The sequence below is a fragment of the Arvicola amphibius genome, chromosome 3 (assembly GCF_903992535.2).
Source record: "Arvicola amphibius chromosome 3, mArvAmp1.2, whole genome shotgun sequence".
Classification (NCBI taxonomy): domain Eukaryota; kingdom Metazoa; phylum Chordata; class Mammalia; order Rodentia; family Cricetidae; genus Arvicola; species Arvicola amphibius.
Window position 1 is genome coordinate 181,995,295 of NC_052049.1, and position 23,257 is coordinate 182,018,551.

Genomic DNA, 23,257 nt, shown 5'->3' on the forward strand with positions numbered 1-23,257 from the left:
AAGTTTTGTTTTTAGTGCTCTTACACTAGGTTTTGCAATGGGACAAGCAAAGCTGACTAAAACCTGACAAAGCTCATAGAAAAAACGGCAGATAAAAAGCACTAACGCTTTCGCTAGCAACCACACTCCGTAAATTAAAAAAAATTTGCGTTCTGCCCCCCAAACACGCATTATTTCTAATGCAGTTGTTTTTAAACCAATGCGAATATCTTTACCATAAAATGTCTGTTAGCCTTTTAGAATGATTGTGTCAAAGTTCATGAGAAGTTCCAGCATTTTCCAATTCTTGCAGTTGCCGTGGTTTCTTTTAACAACAAATTTTCTTCAAATGAAGAAAAAACATTTTCTTTTAAACTGTACAGTTTTTTTCCACCCTAAAATATCAGTCTCCATCTTCTTTGCCAGTGAAAGCTGGCACAATACTTCAATTCTTTCTTGATTTTTTTAAACAAGACGTTGACAGCATGCCTCGCGAGCCTTTCACGTCCTTAAAATTAAGGCAATTAAGATTCAAGATAAACCTTACCAAATATTTCTAAGAAAACATAAAATATATATATATATATAAAAACAACAACCCAGTAGGTTCAATCAAGAAAGGAAAAAGAAAGGGAAAAATAGCTTAATTACTGAGGAGAATAATTTTCTCATAGTTCTGGTTGCCCACCTCTTGACATTGAGTTTTCTACTACAAAAAGAAAGAAAGAAATCTACTTACACCTTCAGGTAAATTCTGATTTCAAATGTTCTTCCACAGAAAACATCAACTTTGATGTTTATCACCCCCCCACCCCTTTTCTGGGATTTGTTTTCCCTTTAAAAAAAAAAAGGATGACAAGAATAACTGTCAGACCACACGAAGGAACCATTTGCACAGCACATAAAAACTTTGTTTTCTTTGAGTAAAGTATAAAATTAAAAAAAATAAAAATAAAGGAAGAAAGCTTTCTCTTGGCGCCTGTGCAAACCGGAGGCCAACTAACTTCCTGCTCCGGGAAGTCTCTTCATCGAAGGTGAAGGTTCAGACGGACAGCCTCACTTCTGTCTACGGTCTGTGAAGACAAAGAATAGGAGCAGTCATTACATTCAGGTGGATTGTCTGTGGTTTCCAGGGACATCTCCTCAGAAGAGCCCAGGCTTTTCTACTACATCATACTCAATGAAACGATGGAATGGGTGTATTAGCTATAAAGCTGTCAAATTCTGTGACTTCCATATAAATACACACTCAAGCAAGAATTCACTCATCAAAAATCAAGGTTGATGAACTAAGAGCATCCATCTTCTGATTGTCAAGTAATAAATAATACAAAATATACCTGCAGTGTACCCAGTGAGTCATCACTTCTGATATGGTTTGCTCTGAGTGTCTATTAAGACTTCATGCTTGGTAGCTTGGTCTCCAGTTGGGGCAGAAGAGATGACAGGACTCTTGAGAGGGAGAACCTCATAGTAGATCAATGTGGTCCTGTTTATAAGGCATCGATGCAGTTGCCATAGTATTATGAATTTTGACTTAGATATTTTTGAAGATATACTTATTTTGTTTGTATGTGTGTAACTTTTTGCTTGTATGTATGAAAATGTACCACATGTATGCAGCACCTGCAGAGGCCAGAAGAAGGCAACAGATCCCTGAAAGTGGAGGTAAAAAGTGGTTGTGAGCAGCCGTGTAGATGTTGGGAACCTCAGCAAAAGCAGCAAGGGTCCTTAACTGTTGAACTATCTCTCCAGCTCTGGGTACTGACTTCATACAGCACATGCTGGCCTCATGTAGCCAATGGCAACCTCAAGTTCCCATCCCTTAGATTACAGGCATTCATCACCAGGCCTGACCTGTGAGCTAACTGACTGTTTTGTTATGAAAGAGGAACCCCGTTACTCTGACGTTTGTTTGCCTTGCATCTCATCATGTGAGAAGTACCACAGACTGCCACCATGATGTCATCTGTCCATAGGACCCTCACAGGAGGGCAGGCAGATGGACTGTACAGTTCAGTATTCCTCTCAATTGAAAGCACTGATCCCAATGACCTTTGATTGGATCTATGAGGGGGCTTTCCAACCCTAATTCTGGTGGATGGTGGCAGATTTCTTTCATCAGCGACCTAATTTTCAGTCTCTGGAGAATGGTGATCACATGGTAACTTTAAATAGGCAGTCTGGGGTCCTGAAGACTTGCATGGCATCTGGAAAGTTGCTGGAGTGGAATCTCAAGCAAAGACTTCTGCCTCTGCATCTGAGAATGTAACTTGACTTGCATACATGCTTTATGGAAGCTGGTTAATTAAGCAATTATTTTCATTTCGTGATTATTGTTTTATACATATGCACATGGACAAACATATAAACACATGCTGAGTCCATTTTTATTTATAGCTTAATTTAAAATGTAAAAAATCTTTTAATTTTGTGTTTACAGTGTGTGTATGTGTGTGTGTGCATGCATGTGTGCGTGTGGTACACACACATAGGTATATGGGTGTACATATGGTTGTGCACATGTGGAAGCCAAAGACAGAAGCCGAATGTCTTCCTCTATTGCCTTGAGACACCTTCTGCTAAGCTTGCTGGCTAGTGAGGTCTTAGCTCTGTCTATCTCTGCCTGGTCAATGCTGCAGTTACAGGCACTGTGTCTATACTCAGCTTCTTATGTGGGTGCTGGGGACAGGAACTCAGGAACTCATGCTTTGTGAGTAAGTGCCCTTGCCATCTGAGCCACCTCTCAAGCACCCAGATCCTAGTTATTTTTAAGATTGTATATATAGCAGAAGAAATAAGTGAAAATTCAGCGGAGATTGGAATTCTCAGAATTTCCAGAATAAACTACAGTTATTATCTCCTTCTCTGATAAGAGCATAGAGTCTCTCTGCATCAACAATGGGGTGAGGGAATCAGTATCACATGAAGTTCTATGTAGATATGCGCGTGTCTCTGTGTGTGCATGTATATGTCTCTGTGGGGCCCACAGAATTCAAAGAGGACCTTGGATTGCCGGGAACTGGAGCTACAGGCAGTTGTGAGCCATCCTGTGAACTCTTGGAACCAAATACTGGTCCCTAGCAGAGCAGAGAGTGCTCTTCACTGCTGAGCCGCCTCACCAGACCCCAGTTCTTTGTTTCAGTCTAAACAGGAAAATGTGGGCTATGAAAACAGTTTTGGCAGACCTTTTATTCACGAGCCTATCATCATCATGTTTCTCAACGTCCCCTGTGGCCTTTGCCTGTAATGGCTGTGTGTCTTAGATGTAGACAGTTTGATGTTAAAGGGATGTGGGACATATCAAGTGGCTTTTCAGGAGCACTCAGTGGCCCTGATCTGAACCTCACATAGGTGGTCAGCTAGTATCTGGTGAGAAATGCCAGCCATTAGCAAGGACTTAAAGATCTCCATCTCTCCTCTAGCACAATGACCTTGAGCAAAGGGCTTCTTGGATAAGTAGTGGCTTGTTAATTAGCACAGAGATGCCGGGAAGGAAGAAGCTTTCTAGTTCGTGAAATCTATGGTATTGTAGACAGAGAAGAGACCAAGGACTGGCAAAATTATTTTATAGAGATTTTTCCCACTACACTGGAACAGAAATAATATCAATTCTCTATATTTTATCTTGCAAAGTGTTCATTCATGTATCCACAGATGTGTACAGCTCTGCATGTGAGAACAAAGATGGAGTAATTGCCTGGCTTAATCTGTCTTATTTCACTTAATATGATCTCCAGTGCAATCCATTTCTCTCGAAATAACATTATTCATGGCTAAATAAACTTCTATTATGTGGCTACGGACCACATTGTGTTACATGTTCACCTGTTGACTACAGGCTTAGTTGACATGCTCTGCTTCTCTGTGATTTTAGGACTGACAGAATGACTTCTTTAACATGCCTAAAGGAGACAGAGAGCAAAACTCTACAGACAAGTTCATCTGAATCATCTCCGCCATCAGAGGTTCAGTCATGATCCCAAAAGTATAACACTTCGCACACAAAGCCTTATTCATTCACCCCTTCCCTCTGGTAATCCCTCCAGCTTCAAAGCAGGACTCTCAGGATTTAATCTACATATTTGCTCCACACAAAGCCAAATGCAATTTGCTTTATGGGTGATAAAAAAAATTCATGAGTACTTAATTATTCTCTTTTGCCATTTAATTCCTGAGCAGGGCCTAATCTCTGTATCATATATGTAACAATATTCTCCTTTTCCATGACCATTTACCTGGGTGTTCAAGGTCAGCCTGTAATTGTTTCAGAGATTAAGAACAGAATGTAGGGTCACTATGCAGTGTCAGATGGTAATGCTAGATTTTTTTCAGGAATATGTAACAGTTTTTTTTTTTAATGACTACAATGACCCTCTCGAAGTAAGTACCCTCATCAACTCTGTTGGGTCATGTGACTTATATAAACCAATACGCAGCCAATGCATAGAAACAAAACTAAGTGCCCACTTTTGTTGGGTTTGCTTTATTGCTGTCCTTAGAATCCTGACTTGTCTGGAAATCAATTTGTTATGAAATGAAAAGCATATGGTCAACCCTTCCACCATCCCAAAGCGGAGGGCCATGGATGACTAGGTGCTCACACACAGGACCAAGTACAGCCAAGACTGGAAAAGGCACCACCTAAAGCCAGTTGGAAGCAGCCCACTTTGATCATGAAAATTTCTTGATCATGAGTTCAAGAAATGCCTACCACCAAGCTTATGGTACTTTCTGTGAAACCAAAAGCAGATCCCTGTTCTAGAGGAAGGAGCTCGGCACAGCACGGACTTACTTGGATTGTTGGAAAGAGTATGCAGGTGCGTGTTCATTGGGTGTGTCCACGGCCAGCTGTTGCTGCTGACCACTGCTGTCCTGGGATGAAGGGGCCACCGTCTGGGGAGATGTATCAGCAACAACACCCTGAAGAGGCAAATCAGTACACACAGGCCTTATTTGTTTTAGCAAAGGGCTCTCTCTAGATGCAGCACAGAAACCCTTCTATTAGACTTGAAAAGAGAGAACTCTCCGCCACAGGAAACCACAGCATCGGAGCAAAAGAAACTATCAGGGTATGCTTGCATAACAGCCTGCTCTATGTTATTGATGATGCAACACCAAGAAGCTCTGCCGCTGACATCAGAAGTCCTTAGAAGGCTCTTATGGTCAGAAAACCATTTCAACCATGGTTGTATAGAGGACTCTGGCCTAAGTAAAAGCCATCTGTAATCAAAGTCAGAGGTCTCTTACAAAAATCTAAGCATTATTTTTATGATCTATTATATTTTTAGTTATGTATAGATGTTCATATGACTATGTGCATAAACACCAGTGTGTGTGTGTGTGTGTGTGTGTGTGTGTGTGTGAAAAAGAGAGAGAGAGAGAGAGAAAGAGAGAGAGAGAGAGAGAGAGAGAGAGAGAGAGAGAGAGAGAGAGAGAAACAGGCCAGAAGAAGGTGTTAAATTCTTTGGAACTTGAGTTGAGGATGTCTGTGAACCCGTGAGTCTCTTGACTAGGGGATTGAGAATCAACTTACTGTACTCCGAAAGAGGAGAAGGAACCATCTCTCTAGTTTCTTGCATAAGATTTTTGTTGCTGTTGTTGTTGTTGTTTGTGTTTCCTTTCAGACAGTGTCTCCCTGGGTGTGCCTGGCTGGCCCGGAACTTACTATCTAGACCAGGCTGGCTTGGAACTCACAGAGATACACCTGCCTCTGCCTGTGTCTGGAGTGTTGGGATCAAAGGCATGGACAACCTCACCTGGTCCCTTGTGGAGTGTTTCTTTCTTCTTTAAAATCATTGGTTTTGCTTTGTTTTCTAAGACATTAACAGGCATTCAGTCAGAGTCTTCAGCAAAAGGCAAGGAAGAAGGGATGAGGAGAAGGCAAGAAAGAGAAGGGGGTAGAGGAAACAGTAGCAGCAGTAGTTCAAAGCAAGCCTAATCTTGGGTACCTGCTGTGGGTTGTATGCCAAACACTCTTGTTCTGTGGCACCCCATCATATACCCGCTAGGTTTGTACTTTTTAGAACCCCTGAACAAGATTGGTTTGTGATTGGTCAAGTGACTGAATGATGGATGCCAACAAATGTCCATCTGGTGTTTTTGCACGAACATGACTAAATTCTTTTCTTCATAAGCATGGATTGGAGGTGGGAAAGTAGAGGGTAGTTAGAGTCTTTGCTCTTCCTCTCCAGCTCCGGATCTAACTCCAGGAAGAATGTCTTTCCAATAAGCTACTTTGTTTAATGTGTCTGCTATTCCACGCCAGTTAAAGGCACCAGCCCATTCATTAGGATAGTCCTTTGGTGTACACATACCGAAATGCAAAAATGATAGAGGTTCATGCTCACAGTTAGTATAATGTATTGATTGTTAATTTTCTCGAGACATAGCTGCCTTTTAGTCACTAAATATGACTAAATGTAATCAAACCCACATTCTTGAACTCCAATTAAAATCCATTTAATATACCATTATTTTGGACCTACACATCTAGGAAATTAAATACAATAAGGATGTAATGGTCTCAGTTTCCTAGGCTGTACGAAATGCCTTGCCAGTCTCTGGGATTTTCTTTACTTAGATTCAAGCATACATTTGTTACACACAAGAAATTAATTGTAAACATTTTCAGAGCTCCTACTTAGTTGCCAAAAACCTCCATCGACCTCACTTCTGGTGGATTTTCATGTGGAGAAATACAAACGCTCTAGTTACAGGTTGTGTTATGGAGAAGGAAAGATGAACTCAAGGAAGCATACTGATTAGTTTTTCAGTTTCTGCTGATGAGAAGCAAAGCCCACAGATGAGAGCAAAGCTGTTGGGTGTCCGGAGAAAAGGGATTGTGGCTGTAACTAGAGATGGATACAATCTAAGTACCTAGCACCATGTCTGCAGCTCTGCACCTTCCCCTCTTCTCTGTAGCTTGTCAGTAATATAAGAACTGAGGAGGATGGATTTGTCCCAGAGAAAAGAGAGAGGAAGCCATGAGGAACAAGATGACAGTGTCATTCATGATACCCACAGCAATTCTATGACATCTCTCCTGTGTATAGGAAGCTAGAGTATATTGAGTTCCTTCATTAGAACAGAAGGCTTTGGTTAATTTCTTTCTTAGGGAGCTAAGGGATGAAACCCATCGTCTTAGATATACCAGGTAAGTGCTGTGTGACTGAACTACACTCCCAACTGAAGCAGTGGTTCTTAAACCTTTTTTTTTTTTTTTTTTTTGGTATGAGACAGGGTTTCGTTTCTCTGTAGCTTCAGCTGTCCTGGAACTAGCTCTGTGGATAAGACTAGCTTTGAACTCAGAGATCTTACTTCCCCTGCCTCCTGAATGCTGAGATTAAAAGCTGGTTCTTAATTCTTAATAACTACTGGCAACATCTGGGAGTGTATAAATATGCCTAACCTAGAACATTTTCCAGAAAAATCAGTAAGAATCTCTTGTGGTCAAATTTGGGAATCCATATTTTTAAAGCATCCATCCCCCAATAATTATAATGAGCAGAAGAGTTTGAGAATCAAGGTGCTGCCTCATTTTCATGAACATCTGGATTCTCAAGGGATCATCTTAAAATTAACACCTAACTAAATTGAGGAAACAGAGCCAGTGGTGGTATTTGATACTTTCCCTTTCTAACAGACTCCCAGGTTATATAGGGATGATTGATTTTAGTCCTCAGCTTGGCAGAAGACTTGGGAGATCAGCCCAGGATACACCAGTGTGAGGGTCATCTTGATTGCATCAATGAGTTAGGAATGCCAACTGTGGGTGGCACCATGCTCTGTCTAGGAGCCTGGACCATATACATGGAAGAAGGGGAGCTGAGCAGCCAGGTGGGTTCATTGCTTTCTGATTCCTGCCGTGGCTGTGCTGTGAGCAGCTGCTTCACCTGACTCTGAATTCCCCACCTTACGATGGACCGGGATGGGTCTGTTCTTTCTTCAGTTGCTTTTGCAGTGTAACTTTTTTTTTTTTTTTAAATCAGAGCAACAAGAAAGAACTAAGACAAAGATCCCATGGTGCTGGTCCAGGGGCCCCTCTCAGGAACAAGTTATAAACTGTTCCTTCCTCTCTGCTCACGCGTGTTTGTGGTCTGCAGTTGATGGGAAAGGGTTTCTCCTTCAGACTGCTGTCTAGGTATGCAAACGAGCCCTCCTTCGTACCTCTGTGTAAGACTGGTTTAACTGCAGGTGCAAAGCAAGTTGTAGGTTTGATTGAGCTGACGTATCGACGTCTGTATGCTCAGCTTGCAGGAAAATGCTTCACAACAGCATAAAGGGTTTATCTGAGGATTCCTCTGGTCATGGGGACCCGTGGGGCTTTCACTTTTCTAGCCTCGTTGGTTTGCAGGATAAACTTACTTCAATAGAAACAGCTGTCGGAGGCACAGGCGTGTACTGGGGCATGTAGGTCCCTTGCATAGGAGCAGCAGTCATATACTAGAGAGAATCAAAGAAAAATACACATGAACTTGGGGTTGCAACCGGAGAAAAGGTCGGACGCTGCATGAGATGACAAAAAGAGAGCGCATGCCTGGGGAAACTCCACGTTCACCGGTGCGCATGCCTGGGGAAACTCCACGTTCACCGGTGATGACAGGCCTTCTCAACGGGGACTCCTGCTTACCGATCCTATGTCAGCAAGAGCTCATCTTTTCCATATCAGCACGGGCCATTTCAGCCCACCCCCCAAGATGCATTCTAGGCACGCTATGTAAGAGCTGGATTGCCTCCACTTTCACATCTGAGTGCAAATTCCATAAGTGTGAGGATGGTGTCTGCTCCTTTGTCCATTTTGTTGGTAGAACCCATCACACAGCAGGCTCCCAACAGGCATTTGTTGAATGAATGAATCATCATCGTCATTTGGAAGCAATGATTTCTAACTAAAATGTCGAGGAACGATGTAAGAAATATTTACACAGAGATACATCAATGGGCAAATGTTGTTTTCCCATCACCTCTGTTAATACAAAGTACATGACTGGGGATGTCTCCCAGTGGTAGAGTGATTGTCTAAAACATACAAGGCTGTGAGTTCCACCCCAAAGCATGGCAAAGGTGGGGGGACTGTTCCAGATAATGTTGAAGTCTCTTTTGTCCCCCTTTCCTATCCCATCCTCAAGGTTCCATGAGTATTTTCTTCCTAATACCTTATAAAAAAAAAAAAACCTGTCCAGAGGGCTGCAGAGATACCTTGGCTTTTAAGACTGTATTTTCCTCTACGGACAACCCAAGTTCGATTCTTAGCCCCTATGTCCCACAGCTCACAATCACCTGTAACTCTAGCTCCAGGAGAACTGATGCCCTCTTCTGGCCTCCACAGATTCTTGTACACATGTACACACACACACACACACACACACACACACTCAGCCCTCACACACAAACACATAATTTAAAATGATAAAAAATTAATTCTTTGGGGGTAAATTATGATATCTACTCTTTGTAAATTATTGTGGATAACGGATGTATTTTCTGTAGTGAAAGGGGAGAATTTCAGAAAAAAGATGTGGACACACACACAGAGAACCCTACACATACACAGACACACACACACACACACATACACCCCACATATATTTGGATTAACTATAGCCTGCTTTCCCATTTGTAATGTGCAGTCTGTCTGTAACCCTATTCTCCATGAACTAAAGGATGGCACACTCTGCTTGCTGGCTTCTAAACCTTGATCCACACCCCAAAACTGCAGGGCTAGAGTCAGGCCACTGAAGAAAGGTTTCTTCTCTGTCAAAGGTTCTAAGACTGGATTTCATGAAACACCCAAAGACTCTGGGCCTGGGTGCTTCTCAAATGGCCACAGATAGATAGTAAAGCCCAGACTGCCTATTACGTGCACACCAACGCAAAGGTGCACGCTGGATGAAGGCTGGATGAAGGCAGTCCAGCCCGTCAGCTGGGGTTGTTTAATGTTTATACATGTGATTGGAGCAATCAAGTGACTTTGAAATAAACTCATGCTCATTCTAAACTAAGCACAGTTGTATTGTATATGCTTGCTAAAAACTGTCTTAATTAAACAACCCTAAGCCAGACAAGCCACACCATTATCTTCGGTGCACACGCAGAAAGCAAATAACTGAGCTCATCTCCCAGCCATACAAAAACCCATTTTGTAATTTGGACAGAGCAACTGTTCGAAAGGCTCAGTGCCATCTGCACTTGCACTCCGCATCACCGGAGACTCCGGGGCTCCACTCCTCTCACGCAATGGTCAGAATGCCATGTTGAAAGACAGGAGCCATATTTTGTTTGTTTCTGATTCTTCCTGACTCCCAGGGCCCAGGAAGGGATCGTTCAATGGCTGAATAAAAGCATCTAAGTTGAGACACTGGGAGGTAGCTCAGTCAGTAAGTGTTTCCCGAGTAAACATAAAGACCCAAATTCAGTGCTCCAGCACCCACATAAAAACACAATGCAGGGGTGCACAACTGGGGAATGCTGGGGAAAGGGGGCAGCATGAACCCAGGAGTTTGCTGGCCAGCTAGTCATGCTGAGCAGCGAGTCCCAGGTTCAATGAGGGACACGGTTCAGTATTTCAGTAATTAGGGTGGCCAGAGCTGGAGAGCTGACTCAGAAGATACGAACACTTGCCACTCTTGCAGAGAACCCAGGTTCAGTTCCCACCATCCCTATCTGCAATTCCAGGGGATATGACCTCTTCTGACCTCCACGGGTACCAGACAGGCCCACTGCATAATACATATGTGTAGGCAAAATACTATACACAAAAAACAAAATAATCCGTGAAGATAAAAATGTGGAAGATCACCAACTGGCTCAGTAAAGGCACTTGCTGCCAAGCCTGACAACCTGAATTGGATCATCAGGGCGCACAGTAGTGGAAGAGGTGTTCTGAGTCCTGCAAGTTACAGTACACCGGCAAGTGTACACACACACACACACACACACACACACACATCCATGTCAAATCACTTATATTTCATTACAAATTAACAAGCTTCATGGTCTTCAGTCATTCCGTGCTTATCAAGATCTCAATTTCACACACTCCATGGTTGGTCTGTCCACCCTTAAAGCCAATGCTGCAGCCAGTCCTTCTCATTATTCTGTACCCTAGAGCGGACAGTAAATATTCTGACATTAAACTTCTTTCAACTTTTCATATAAGTATAGAATATTAGAGTGACCTTTTGACAAATACAGTTTCCCACCTAGCACCCTTTGGCTAGGTATGTGCTTAGTCAAGAAAACTCCCCTACAAATGCTGGAGAGATGGCGCGGTGATTAAAGGCACTTGCTGCTCTTTCAGAGGACCGGGACTTTGAATAATTCCGTATAATTCCCTGCCCACACATTGCATGGCTCACAACCACCTGTAACTCCAGCTCAGGAAACATTATTTGTTTGGAGAGAAAAACACCCTGGGTTCCAGTGCATTTGAGCCACGTTATATGATACATTCATTCCTTTGGCAAATAAAAATGAATATATTAATTTATATTAAGGAGCTGAAGATTCATGCTTTTAAAAAGCCTACTTATAGGTGATTAAGATAGCATTTTCAAAATGTTTATTTCTCTAGGACCTTTGCTTAGACCTTATTTCTAGGGAAAGTCCTTTGGTCCTCTGAATCTCAAATACCATAGCAGGTTTGTGCCATGTGTATCTGATTTTCTTCGGGGCAGAGCAGCATTGCTGGTCTTCATGCTCACAGACTTTGGGGATACTTTACTACTCCTGTCATTGTCTAGCAAGAGGATCAGTGTCATCTGTGGATCTGAGGGAGTCAGGAATGGAGAAAACTGGGGTATTCTATACTCTAGAGTTAGCAGTTATGAACTTTGACCTGGATCTGATAACAAATGCATGACATATGGATACAATGATGATGTCACCAGTCCCTGGGGACAGAACACCACTTTGATGTACTCACATTCCTCTGTGTGTCTATAAGGAAGCATGTCTGACTTTGATATGGGAATCCAATGAATTATTTAGACCTCCCTGCCAAGCTAAAGCATTCTCAAGCAGTCTGGTTAATGAGAACGTTTTATGTGATTCGTAGCTAAGCTTCCTCAAATGACTGGATTATTCAAAGCCCCATCTGTGTTTTGCCTCTGTAAAACTGAATCAATAAGTCTTCATTCCTTTTCTAACATCCAGTTGGGTTTAGAACATGGCAAAAAAGTGATGTGTGTATGGAGGGATTCACACTCAAATTCTCCTCGGAAGTCTGAGTTTGCAGACTGGTTCACTCATTTTATAGCAAGAAGTGAGGAGCACTGGCTGCTCTTCCCGGGACTTGGGGTTGGTTCCCAGTACCCTCATGGGGTTCACAACCATCTATAATTCCACTTTCAGGTGATCTATTGCCCTCTTATGGCCTCGGTGGGCACTACACTTATGTGTACAAACCCACACATTCTCTCTCTAGTTCTCTCTCCTCTCTCTCTCTCTCTCTCTCTCCTCTCTCTCTCTCTCTCTCTCTCTCTCTCTCACACACACATACACACACACACACACACATACACACAAACACCGCAAAAATTTTTTAAAACTTCAAAACATGATCACATGTCACCAATTTATTTTTTATGATTTTTTCATACATTTGTGTGTGTGTATGTTTGTGTATATGTGTGCATGTGTGTATACAGGTAGATGTGCGCATATTTGCACAAGCGTAGATGCCAAAAGACAGCCTCCATTATCATTCCTAGGAACTATCTGCCATTTTGAGAGACAGTGTCTCTCACTGATCTAGAAATTGCCAAGTGGGGTAGGCTGGCTTGCTCAAACATCCATTAGTCCCCAACTCTCCTCTGCTGGAATTAGAATGTATCACCACTCCTGGCATTTATGATGTGTGTTCTGGGATTTGACTCAGGTCCTTGTTCCTGTAACACAAGCCATTTTCAGCTGAGCCATCTCCCCAGCCTCCTTTGGGTGTCTTTCTATTTTCGTAAGCACAACCTTTAATTTTCTTATAGGCTAGACCACCCTATCACACAGGGTAATGTAACGTCATGCCACTGTTCTAAACAGAGACAGTAAAGCTGTGTCTAGCCCAGGCTCAGCTCTTTCCCGCTCAGAGTACTCAGCAGGAGTATCTTCCTGGCTACTTTTCTTTTGTCACAGAAAGTTTAACAGGCAGATCTTCTGAAAATTAAGGGCAGATTATGTTAAGCAAGCCAGTGCTGTGTGGATTTAAGACGCTTAAGACTACTATCTGTGGATAAACTATGAAGACAAGGGTCTCCTCTGACAGATTCTTTTGGGTGAAGCCTGAAGAAGTGACAGCCTTGCTGAGTTAGGAGAGAGCACCCAGGGGAAATGGCTACGGCACTGACCGCAAACTCAGCTCTCAGTTTTTCTCTTGCAGCACGCAGCTGGAATTCTGTGTGAGCACACACAAACTGCATGCACAGCTGACAATCCAGTTTCGGCAAGCAGTGTTCGGCTCTCCCATCACCTCTCTCCACCTTATCCTTTGAGAAAGGGCCTCTCACTGAACCACAGCTCAGTGACCATCTAGACTGGCTGAACATCGGTCTCCAGGACCTCCGTTTATTTTCATCCCTGCAAGGGCTGGGCTTAGAGTTGTGCAAACCACACCTGGCTTTTATTTGGATGTTGGGAATCAAGTTTAGGATTCTCATTCTTGTGGGAGGTACTTAAGGTAGTTAAGGTACTTAAGCCACTGAGTCCAATTCCATCGTTTCTGATTTGGCCAATACTGTGGGTTACCTAATAAAACAACTTCACAGGAATAGGCATGCCTGCTCCAGGGTATTTATTTTAGCTTTTATTATTAAATCACATTTTATTTGTTTTGTATGCACACAGGCACATGTGTGATGCACGCAAACTACAGTGAGTGCATGAGGAGTTCAGAGTTCATTCTCTACTTTTATCATGTGGATCCCAGGGATTGAACTAAGACCATCAGGTTTAGCGACAAGCACCCTTACACATGGAGACATCTTGCCAACCCTAGACTAATTATTTATTAATGGTTGTCTTCTAAAAGCTACAAAATATCTGCCATAAATTTTTATGAATACAAATTATTTCTTTGGTATATTATTGATTGAGCTGTGGAAAGGAATTATATTAAGATGAAAAGGCAGATAACATGGATGAATCTGTATAATCTTTTCCATATAGTAGCAGCTTTAGGTGATATATATATATATATATATATACATACATATATATATGTATGTATATATATATATATATATATAGATATATATATATATATATATTGATGGCTTTCTCTTGTAACCACTTGTAAAATTCTCTCTGTCCTCCAGATCATGGGCTATGCTGTAGAGGTGAGGTGAAGTGCTGAATGGCTACTTGCAAAGCCACAGAATGAATTCCAGACGCTTTCACTTCTTCCAAGTAGTCTAGACACTGCGTCATTATGAGAACTGCGGGGAGAGGACGGGGAAACGCAAGACTAGAAAGGTAGCTTGGTTTTGCCTATTTGAATTGGGACAAGATGTTTCTACTTCTGAGTAGTTGATTGTTTCAAAGGAAACAGGAAAAAAAGAACCCTGAAAATTGATTGGCTTGCTTTCTCATCAAAGTGAAACAAAACCAGGAACTTCATATGCTTCTTTGGGGCACCTTCTTGTTTCAGCTATTTGTGAGGGGTGTGAAGAAGGTGCACCCTTATAGGATTTCCTAAAATACTTAAAACAGCTAGCTCCTTTGGAGCTGCAAAATGATTAGACCTTACATGGGTGCTGTTAGCCATGTCTATAAACTCGTGAGGATGGAACACGCTTCAGAAAAGGGAGGCAGTGTAGTCCCAGGAAATACAGAAAACCGACGCAGGGGATGCAGGGAAGCTGGAGAGACGTATGTCCCTGTGGCTGCTGACCTGACCTGGAGGGGAGATTGTGGGAGACTAAGGACAAGTGGTGGCGTGGGTTACTTCCAAAACCACAGCCAAAGCCTTGAAGATGCAGGGTCCAAACCAAGCTGTGATTCACTGGCCAAGTGGCTGAGGCATGGGTAAAGTGGTATCTCAAGGAGCCCTGTTGTGGTTGTGGGTTTTTTTTCCTTAGGATTCATTTTTAATTTTGTGTAGTACCTGTGGAGGACAGCAGCGAGCATTAGAGCCCCTGGAGCTGGAGTTGTGTGGCCATGAGTCGCCTTATGTGGACACTGGAGACTGAACGTGAGTCCCCTGGAAGAGCTGTAAGCTCTCTCAACTGCCGAGGCATCTCTGCAGTCCTGTTCTGCAGCTTTAAGGACACTGCTTTGTTGTTTAATTATATAAATCACTTCAGAGTTGAGATACCATATGCCTGGACCTGGGTAAGATGCCATTCATGTGCTTACTTTGATTAACAAAGTTCAAAGAGCTGCCACTGAATAAGTCTAAGTAGCCTCTGTGGGTCTTCACACCATTGAACAGATGATCCCATCGGTAGAGAAGACAGCTGGAGACTGTCCTTCCAAGGAGAACATGCCAAATGAGGTCAGGTTGATGCCAACTGCTCAGCTCTTCCTCCCTGTGCTAACAAAATGCTGGGTAATGAAGTAGATGTATACCATAATAAGCAGCCCTCGTCAACCTGACAGGATCTAGAGACACACTAAGACAAGCCTCCAGGTGCAACCTGAGGGATTATCTCGACTGGGTTAGCCTCTGGACATATCTGTGGAACATCTTGATTAGGTCAATCGAGGTGGTAACTATCTACCCTGTAAGTGGGCAGGACCATTCTCCTATCGTTTGGGGTTTAGCAAAACGTGAGTGCAGCCACCTGTTTCCTGATGGCAGAGGCACAGGATGAGCTGCCTTGACCCCACGGCCAGGGCTTCCTTGTCATAATGGACTGTACTAGATCCCCCGGATGGTGAGCCAGAATAAGCCTCTCCTCCCTGAAGCTGCTCTAATTGGGGTATTCGATCAGCACAACAGGAAAGGAACTACAAAACTCACAAAGAACAGTGAGTTCTGTTTTATAATGTGTAAGCTACCCATGATATATTAATCATGGTATTTTATTCCTAAGGTATTGTTATAGAGATAGTTGGGACTAGTCATTAGCCGTCCTTCAGAGGTAGGTGGTGAGTCACACCAGGTTCTTTTGTCTACTGGGAAAGGAGACTTGTCCGTGGAGTTGTTGGACAGAATTCATGAGCATGCACAGGCAGTGATATAACAGAGCAACACTCAGCACAACTCCTGAGTCTGTAACACAGAAGCGCTAAGTGGAAGCGTGATTGCTGTCACTGTCTAGGCTGAGGCCCGCTTGCTGTTGGAGTGTGGGCCAAGAAGAACCTTGGTGCTTTTCTTCAGAACATTTATGAGCCCCCAGTCGTGACTCACAGTGGAAAGTGGGGACTTGTGTGTGTTTCTTACAGTCCACAGAGGCCTTCGCACTTGCTAGGGAAGCAGCTTTAATGACTATGTGGCAAAAATGAAGGCCTATTAAGGTTTTGCATGTGTATAACTCACTGTGATTGCAACAGAATGAAATGCTGTAGAAGTGAAGCTGATAATAAAGAATGCCTTAAAGTTTTAATTTGAAATAGATGTATGTGTACCATATGTGTGCAGTGCCTTCAAGAGCCAGAAGAGGGCATCAAATACCCTGGAATTGGAGTTACAGGTGGTTGTGAGTTGCCACATGGATGCTGGGATGAACCCAGGACCTCTGAAGAACGGTAAGTTTTTTTTTTAACCACTTAACTATCTCTTTAGCCACTGAACCAACCCTTTAGAGACACTATGAATTCTTCTTCCTTCAATTTTTTGTGTGATAGGTATGTCCTGTCAGGAAATCAGAGAACAAACAGCCATAGTAGTGGCTCAGTTAGCACAGAGGTCCCTGAACAATTAGATAGTAAATCAGAAAAAAAACTGAGAGCTGACTGTTTGGGCTGAGGTCATTTGTAAGTTCAGAGCTTATCCATGGCAGGGCAATGAGACCAACCCGTACAGCTCTGTAGAGCATGGGGGTGAGAAAGAAGAATACAGAAAAGGATGTCATGAACAACGTCAACAGAATTGACAGCTTGTGTGAGATGGACAGATTACCAAAAAGCAGGCTTGAGCAGAACAGACACAACGTTAACGAAATTCTGCTTAGTTTCATAGCTATGCCACAAATTGAATTAATTACTCCACACTAGCTATGATAACCAATTTGACTTCAGCTGGCTCCTCTGGTGAGCTTGCCAAGTATTTAAGGAATGTATAATTACAATCTTGGGTCCGCTCTTCCAGGAAATACCAAAGGCCACTTCCTAACTCATTTTATAAATCCAGCAAGCTCTTTATGCGAAAATAGGACAGGGGCATTATAAGAAGGAAAAAATATAGCTAAGTATCCCTCATGAACATGCATATAAGTTTCTTAAATTATATTTTAGCTCACCGAAAATATACAACATGTCTAGGGTGGGTTTAATTCAGGGTTTCAAGGCATGCTTAATTTGAAATGAAATCAACAGACTATGCCACACTGGAGAAAAATAGAAGGCAATTATGATATTGTTTCAAAGGATATAGAATCCATTTTTTGATAAAATACGCCATCTATTTCTAAAGAATAGCTTGGACATTTTTGAGACTAACATAGGTAAATCTATGTACAAAAACCATGCAACTAACTTGTGGAAATAGGCAACAATTTCCTTTGGGTTTTCTCATGAAATTTAACTTCTTTCCTCTCCCTTCTTCTAGTAATATCCTTAAGGTCTGGACCAAGTAATAAACAAAGGCAAGAAATGGAATACATAGTGATGGAAAAAATAGAACCACCTTCAGTCATAGACAATATGATTGATATTTAAAGATTTTTAACAATTTTATAATTTAAGGTTCTAATTATGTGTATATGTGCATTTCCATAGATATACATGAACACACCTCTCCATAACATTTCTTTAAAGTTTTTATATTTATTAATGTATGTGTATTTGTGTCTGTATATCTATGTATGTGTGTATGCATGTATGTGTGTGTGTGTGTGTGTGTGTGTGTGTGCATATGCTCATATGGTGCTCATGTGTAGGTCAGAAGACAATTTGTATGAGTGGACTCTTTCCTTTTACCATGTGCATCCTGGGGTCTAGGCAAGGCCATCATGTTTGGTGGCAAGGACCTTCACCAGCTGAACTACCCCAACTGCCTTGTTTATGGAACTTCTTACAATGGCATGGGAATCTACAATGATGTCAATATGGAAATCATTAAAGCAACTAGAAATTCAGAACAAATATGTGTATGGAAGTGGCCAGTGTGCATATGAAAACGTGATGCCCTGGCTCATCTATGCTCAGAAAAATGGAGTTAGCAGTTCTATGATATAACAGGAGGCAGGCATAGAAAAGATGTGTGTTCCTAAGAGCAAAGAATAATTTGCTTGCTAGCTGTCAGGGGAACCATTAGCTTAGAATACCTGTATTATAGAGTTGTTTCTTGGGGTCAACTTTCATCTGTTTCCACTATTTCTAACAATTCCAGATAAACTCCTTGTAATGAGATTCTAGTCTTTAAAGGCAATGGCTGTGTTGACATGGCATCAAACTGTCAGTGACAAGGAGGCTAAAGACACCAAATCTGTGGTGTGAATGAGGTGGAAACTAGAAGCCACGCTGAGTCTTCAGGCTACCAGGGTAATGATGAGGGCAATGGGAGGGAGGAAAAGAGCCTTTGGGGACAGTGCTACCAATGGGAAGACTAAAACACAAGAGACACAAGAGTGCAAAAGAGGCCGCTGTGGGCTGAGAGATACAAGGGCTGCGGGGGGAAGTGGACAAGGTGGAGAGGGCCAACCAAACAAACCATGCCTTAAAATGCATTAGTGAATTCCAGTACTTTGTAGGCTTTTAAAAATCACGACATTTACTCGTCCATGTGTGTGCACATGTCTGTGGGGGTCAGAAGACAACCTGCAGTAGGTGGTTCTCTCCTCCTAATATGTGAATCCCAGAGACTGAACTTAGGTCATCTATCAAAGGAGGCAAGTGGCTTTACCTGCTGGGCCATCTCATTGTGCCCCAAACTGAATACTTTGTATATTAATTAAAAAGTGAAATGGAAACTAGAAAGAAAGAAAAGAAAGAAGAGGTCATACCAGATCTGGATGAGACACTGCCTGTCCACATGTCCGTTGTCCACATGTCCTTCCAGCAGCACCAACCCCAAGAGCATGGACACAGACAACAGGTGACTTTTCATATGAAAAAGCCATGTTCTTAGGAAGTGCCACGATTTAGGTAAGACATGAAGATGAGAGAACATTCTATGCAGAGCATGAAGACAGGGGATTTGCTTTGGGGCTTAAAAAGGGTCCTCAGGATGATGGAAAGGCAACAGTATATCACCTCGGGTCAACAACAACAGCAAAAAATGTGGTCCTTCTGACAACATGTCCAACTATAGTATGAACAAGGGTACATAGAACAGGAAGCTGCTATGAGAGCACATTCTGCTCCTTCAGCCACTAGCCTTTAAGATACCAGCCCACTTGGGCATGGTCTCTTATACTGTAAAAGCAGCTGTAAAGTGTGAGCATTCTCTCTCTTGCTTCCTGCTCTAGCTTCTGGCTGCTAGACTCTGTTCCTGTTCCCCATTGGGGCAGAGGACTGTTATCTCGGACAGTGATCTGTAAGTTTCCCCTAAATAAATAACTTATTATTCATAATTCTGAACTAGTGCAGGATTATCTTGTGACTTCCGCCATCAGGAAGCCTCAGAATGGTTGAGTTAGAATGGTGAGAGGGTCAAGGGATTAGAACAGGGCTTCCAGGCATCTGTTCATCTCCAAGTTCCAGCCTGGTCAGGTGAGACTTCAGAGAATTATAACTTAATAAATAAGTAGGTATAAGTAGTTCTAAAATTAGTATTTATCCTTCCACCATACACCCTCACTGCTAGAGGCTGTTTACTCATGAGAATGGAAAGAAGGAATGTCTGAATGCCAGTTTAATCTAAAACCAAACAGAAGTTCTCTCTGATGAACTTCACAGTAAGAGTAAGTTTTGAGAAATATTTGTTAGAAAACACTTTATGGGGCCAGTGAGACGGCTCTGGAAGTAGCGGTGATTGCCATCAAAGACTAAAAATTCAATCTCTTGGACCCACACAATGGAAGAAAAGAGCCAGCTTTTGGAAGTTTTCTCTGTTAATATGACCCTGGTCATATTCACCAAGTGAGTAGTACTATTACATTTAACATATGGGGGAATGCTCTTTCTTAATGGATGCAGTTTATTTTTGATATCTAGATGATTGGCAATAAAGTGACTTGGGATTATTTATAATCAACTCCATCAGGCTGAAGATCATTTAAGAACTAAATGACCTCAGGTAAGAATTTAGATCAATGGTGAGCACTTGTCTTACTGCGTGTGAGGTCTCAACTCACACAAGCAAAACCACAAAGAGAAGAAAGCACTCTAACACAATGCTTCAGATGAAAGCAAATGGATGATGAAGACAGCTATCCTGGTTTACGTTCAAGTGTTCTAGATCAGAAAAGTTGCTGAAAGATGGAAATTTCAGGACTGGAGAGAGAGCTCCATGATTAAGGGAGTTGGCTGCTTGAGTTTTGTTCCCAACATCCATTCATGTTGGACAGTTTACAGCTGCCTGTAACTCCAGCTCTAGTGTGTCCAGCACCATCTTCTGGCCTCCTTAGGCACTATACATGTCACACACACACACACACACACACACACACACACACACACACACACCACATGCACATCAAAGTCAAATTAATTTTAAAAAGCCTAGTAATTTCATCTTGAAGTGATGTATTTTTATACACACAGCAGAAGAATTTCTCAGGTGATAAATGATAGTGTGGTACAAGTATCAAAGGCTTCTCTATGAAAATAACCATTACCTACTTAAGTGGGGTCAGAAGCAATTCTCTACCTAGTATTTCAGAACAATATGAAATGAGCACTCCAGAACAAGGTCATTCCTCAATGAAAGGTTTGAGGGAACACTATGTATATTGGATTTCAACATGTTGGGTAAGAGGGATCTACATTTGTATGTCTAGATCTTTTCTTTTTTGGTTGTAAAAAAAGTCAAACATTCATAGTTTAAGGTATTAGTTACTGAGAACATAAATGAAAAAGCACAGTGTTCTTAGCATAGGGATGGTTGTATATTGTTAATAGTTGGGTATCCATTTATTATTACAGGACAAGACTAATTTTCTTGACAACTGAAATAATCAAAATTCAGTTTGGTCAGAAAACGCTCATTTATTTTCTCTTAAAAATGACATTGATAACACTTGGGGTAGACAGTAGGTCCCTACAGACATGGATAACAGATAGTCAACTAAATGAAAGAAACATCTATAAAGAGGGCTCTCACAAGCTTTTGTTTCTGAGAGAAGGAGGAGAGAGGGGACCTGGGAGAGCCAGGCGGAAGAAAAGAACAGAGGCCACAAGAAGAATGAGTCCAGTATGAGGCCAGGGCTATTGAGCTACTACTGTGGGGCAGTGGAGAGCAGAGAGTTAGAGGTAGAGATGCATCTTCATAGGCAACTTCTAGCTGCCAGAGGAGATTGTCATGTGTCTAGTCCCGAACACATTCATTAATGTGACCCCAAATGGCATTTTTATGAGAAAGTAGGAGAGGAGATGAATGTCAGTCAAAATGAAAATAATGTGTAGTAGGGCAAGCAGATAGGAAGTTTCTACACTTTTAAGTCCTTGAAGCCTTAAATTCATAGAAATTGTTTATCCTTCATAACTATGCTTCAGAAACTATAAGCTCCAGATTTAAAGGTGTCTCAACCAATCATCTCACTTTTACATAATGAGGCTTCAGAGACAGGGTTGTAGCGGGCGTGGTTGGTCCGCAATTGGAAATAACCAAACTAGCCTTATATAACATACTCAGCTTTAATAAAAGGAGAAAATGGAAGAAACGTACAGAGCCAGAATTCCAGTGAAGAGCAGGGAACCAAGAGGCAAAACAAACAAAACACGGATCTTTTAAAGGTATTTTGTGCCCCAGAGGGATCACGCCTCTCAGACAAGGGATTGGTTAGCTTCCCCAACACAGGGTGACATCGTGTGTGTGTGTGTGTGTGTGTGTGTGTGTGTGTGTTCATTTGTGTATTTATGTGCCCTTGTGTGCCTGGGTGCACTTGTGTGTAGATGTCAACCCCAGGTGTCATTGCTCAGGACAGGTTCTGTCACTAGCCTGGAACTCGCACATTCAGCTAGATGAGGCCAATGGGTCCGGGGGATCCTCCCATCTCTCCCTTCCCATCACTGGGTTGGCAAGAGGACACCACCTTTCCTAGCTTCTGTATTACTGTTCTGGGCATTGAACTCAGGTCTTTATTCTTGCACAGTGAACATCTGACCTGCTGGGTTCTCTCTTTGAGTTTTGGATGTCATTCCTAAACCAATAAAATAAACAAGACAAAAAGCCAATTAAAAGGCTTCAGTTTCAGCCCAAATCTCAATACTCTCATTCATGGGGAAACTAAGGAAGGGTGCACTGATTTAGAGACCCCAAATTAAAGAAACTTCAGGACGAAATAAATGAATGGGATAATGAATGAACACCGGGCAAGTCTTTTCTTGGTTGGCGCCATAACAGCTGCTGATATCTCAAATTCCTGCTCACCTTCATCCTGCAGTTTGCCTGTTTGGCCCCTACTAAGGTCCTCCAGCCCTCACTGCTTTGTCCTAGAAGACTTTAATTCCTATTTAGGGGATGAAGATATGGATACCATTAGGTTGATTACAGACTCTTCTAGAATTTTGGCCCTGCTTTCTATGTCTCTTGCCCAATGGATTTGTGTTTCCCAGACATTATGCAAAATCTTTGCTAAATCCAGCTGTGTTCACAATGTTGAGTCTTCTAGAGCTGACTCCATGACAACCTTCTCCTTAACAAATTTCAAACACACATTCTTCTCACGGGGACTTCTGGAAACAGCCACTTCATCTGCATGGAGGAGTAGGGACTGGGGTTATCAGATATGAAACTAGGGAACACGCAAAGGAGATAGAGACAAAGATAAAGGAAATGAGTATTTCATGTCGTCATTTGACTTAATTCAGATACTAGAATCAATCGATTTCAGTTTGAAATTAAACCTCATTGATCTTAGTGTTTGACTCTTCAATGTGACTGGGACCATATAAACTTGGAAAGGAGAAATTGGAGAAGAGATAATGAGTTAGAGAGAAATGCACAAGTGCACAGCTCTGTTGGAACTGGCAAGAAATCTATCAGGTCAGAGATAACACAGGCTTCTGAGTCTTATTC

The 23,257-nt window shown here is 42.1% G+C and overlaps 1 protein-coding gene across 2 annotated transcripts in view; it reads right to left on the minus strand.

Annotated features, from left to right (window-relative positions):
• Positions 1–865: 865 nt before the first annotated feature.
• Rbms3 (RNA binding motif single stranded interacting protein 3) overlaps positions 866–23,257 on the minus strand; it is a 675,207-nt gene continuing 652,815 nt past the window's right edge. The window contains exons 13-15 of one of the 2 annotated variants that reach the window (XM_038323829.1): positions 8,347–8,424; positions 4,775–4,902; positions 866–1,052 (exon numbers count right to left, since the gene is read on the minus strand). In XM_038323829.1, coding sequence (XP_038179757.1) covers positions 1,046–1,052; positions 4,775–4,902; positions 8,347–8,424 — 213 coding nt within the window. In that variant the 3' untranslated portion in view covers positions 866–1,045. Of the gene's footprint in view, positions 1,053–4,770; positions 4,903–8,346; positions 8,425–23,257 lie in introns of those variants that run through there. The other variant, XM_038323830.1, reaches the window with a different exon arrangement.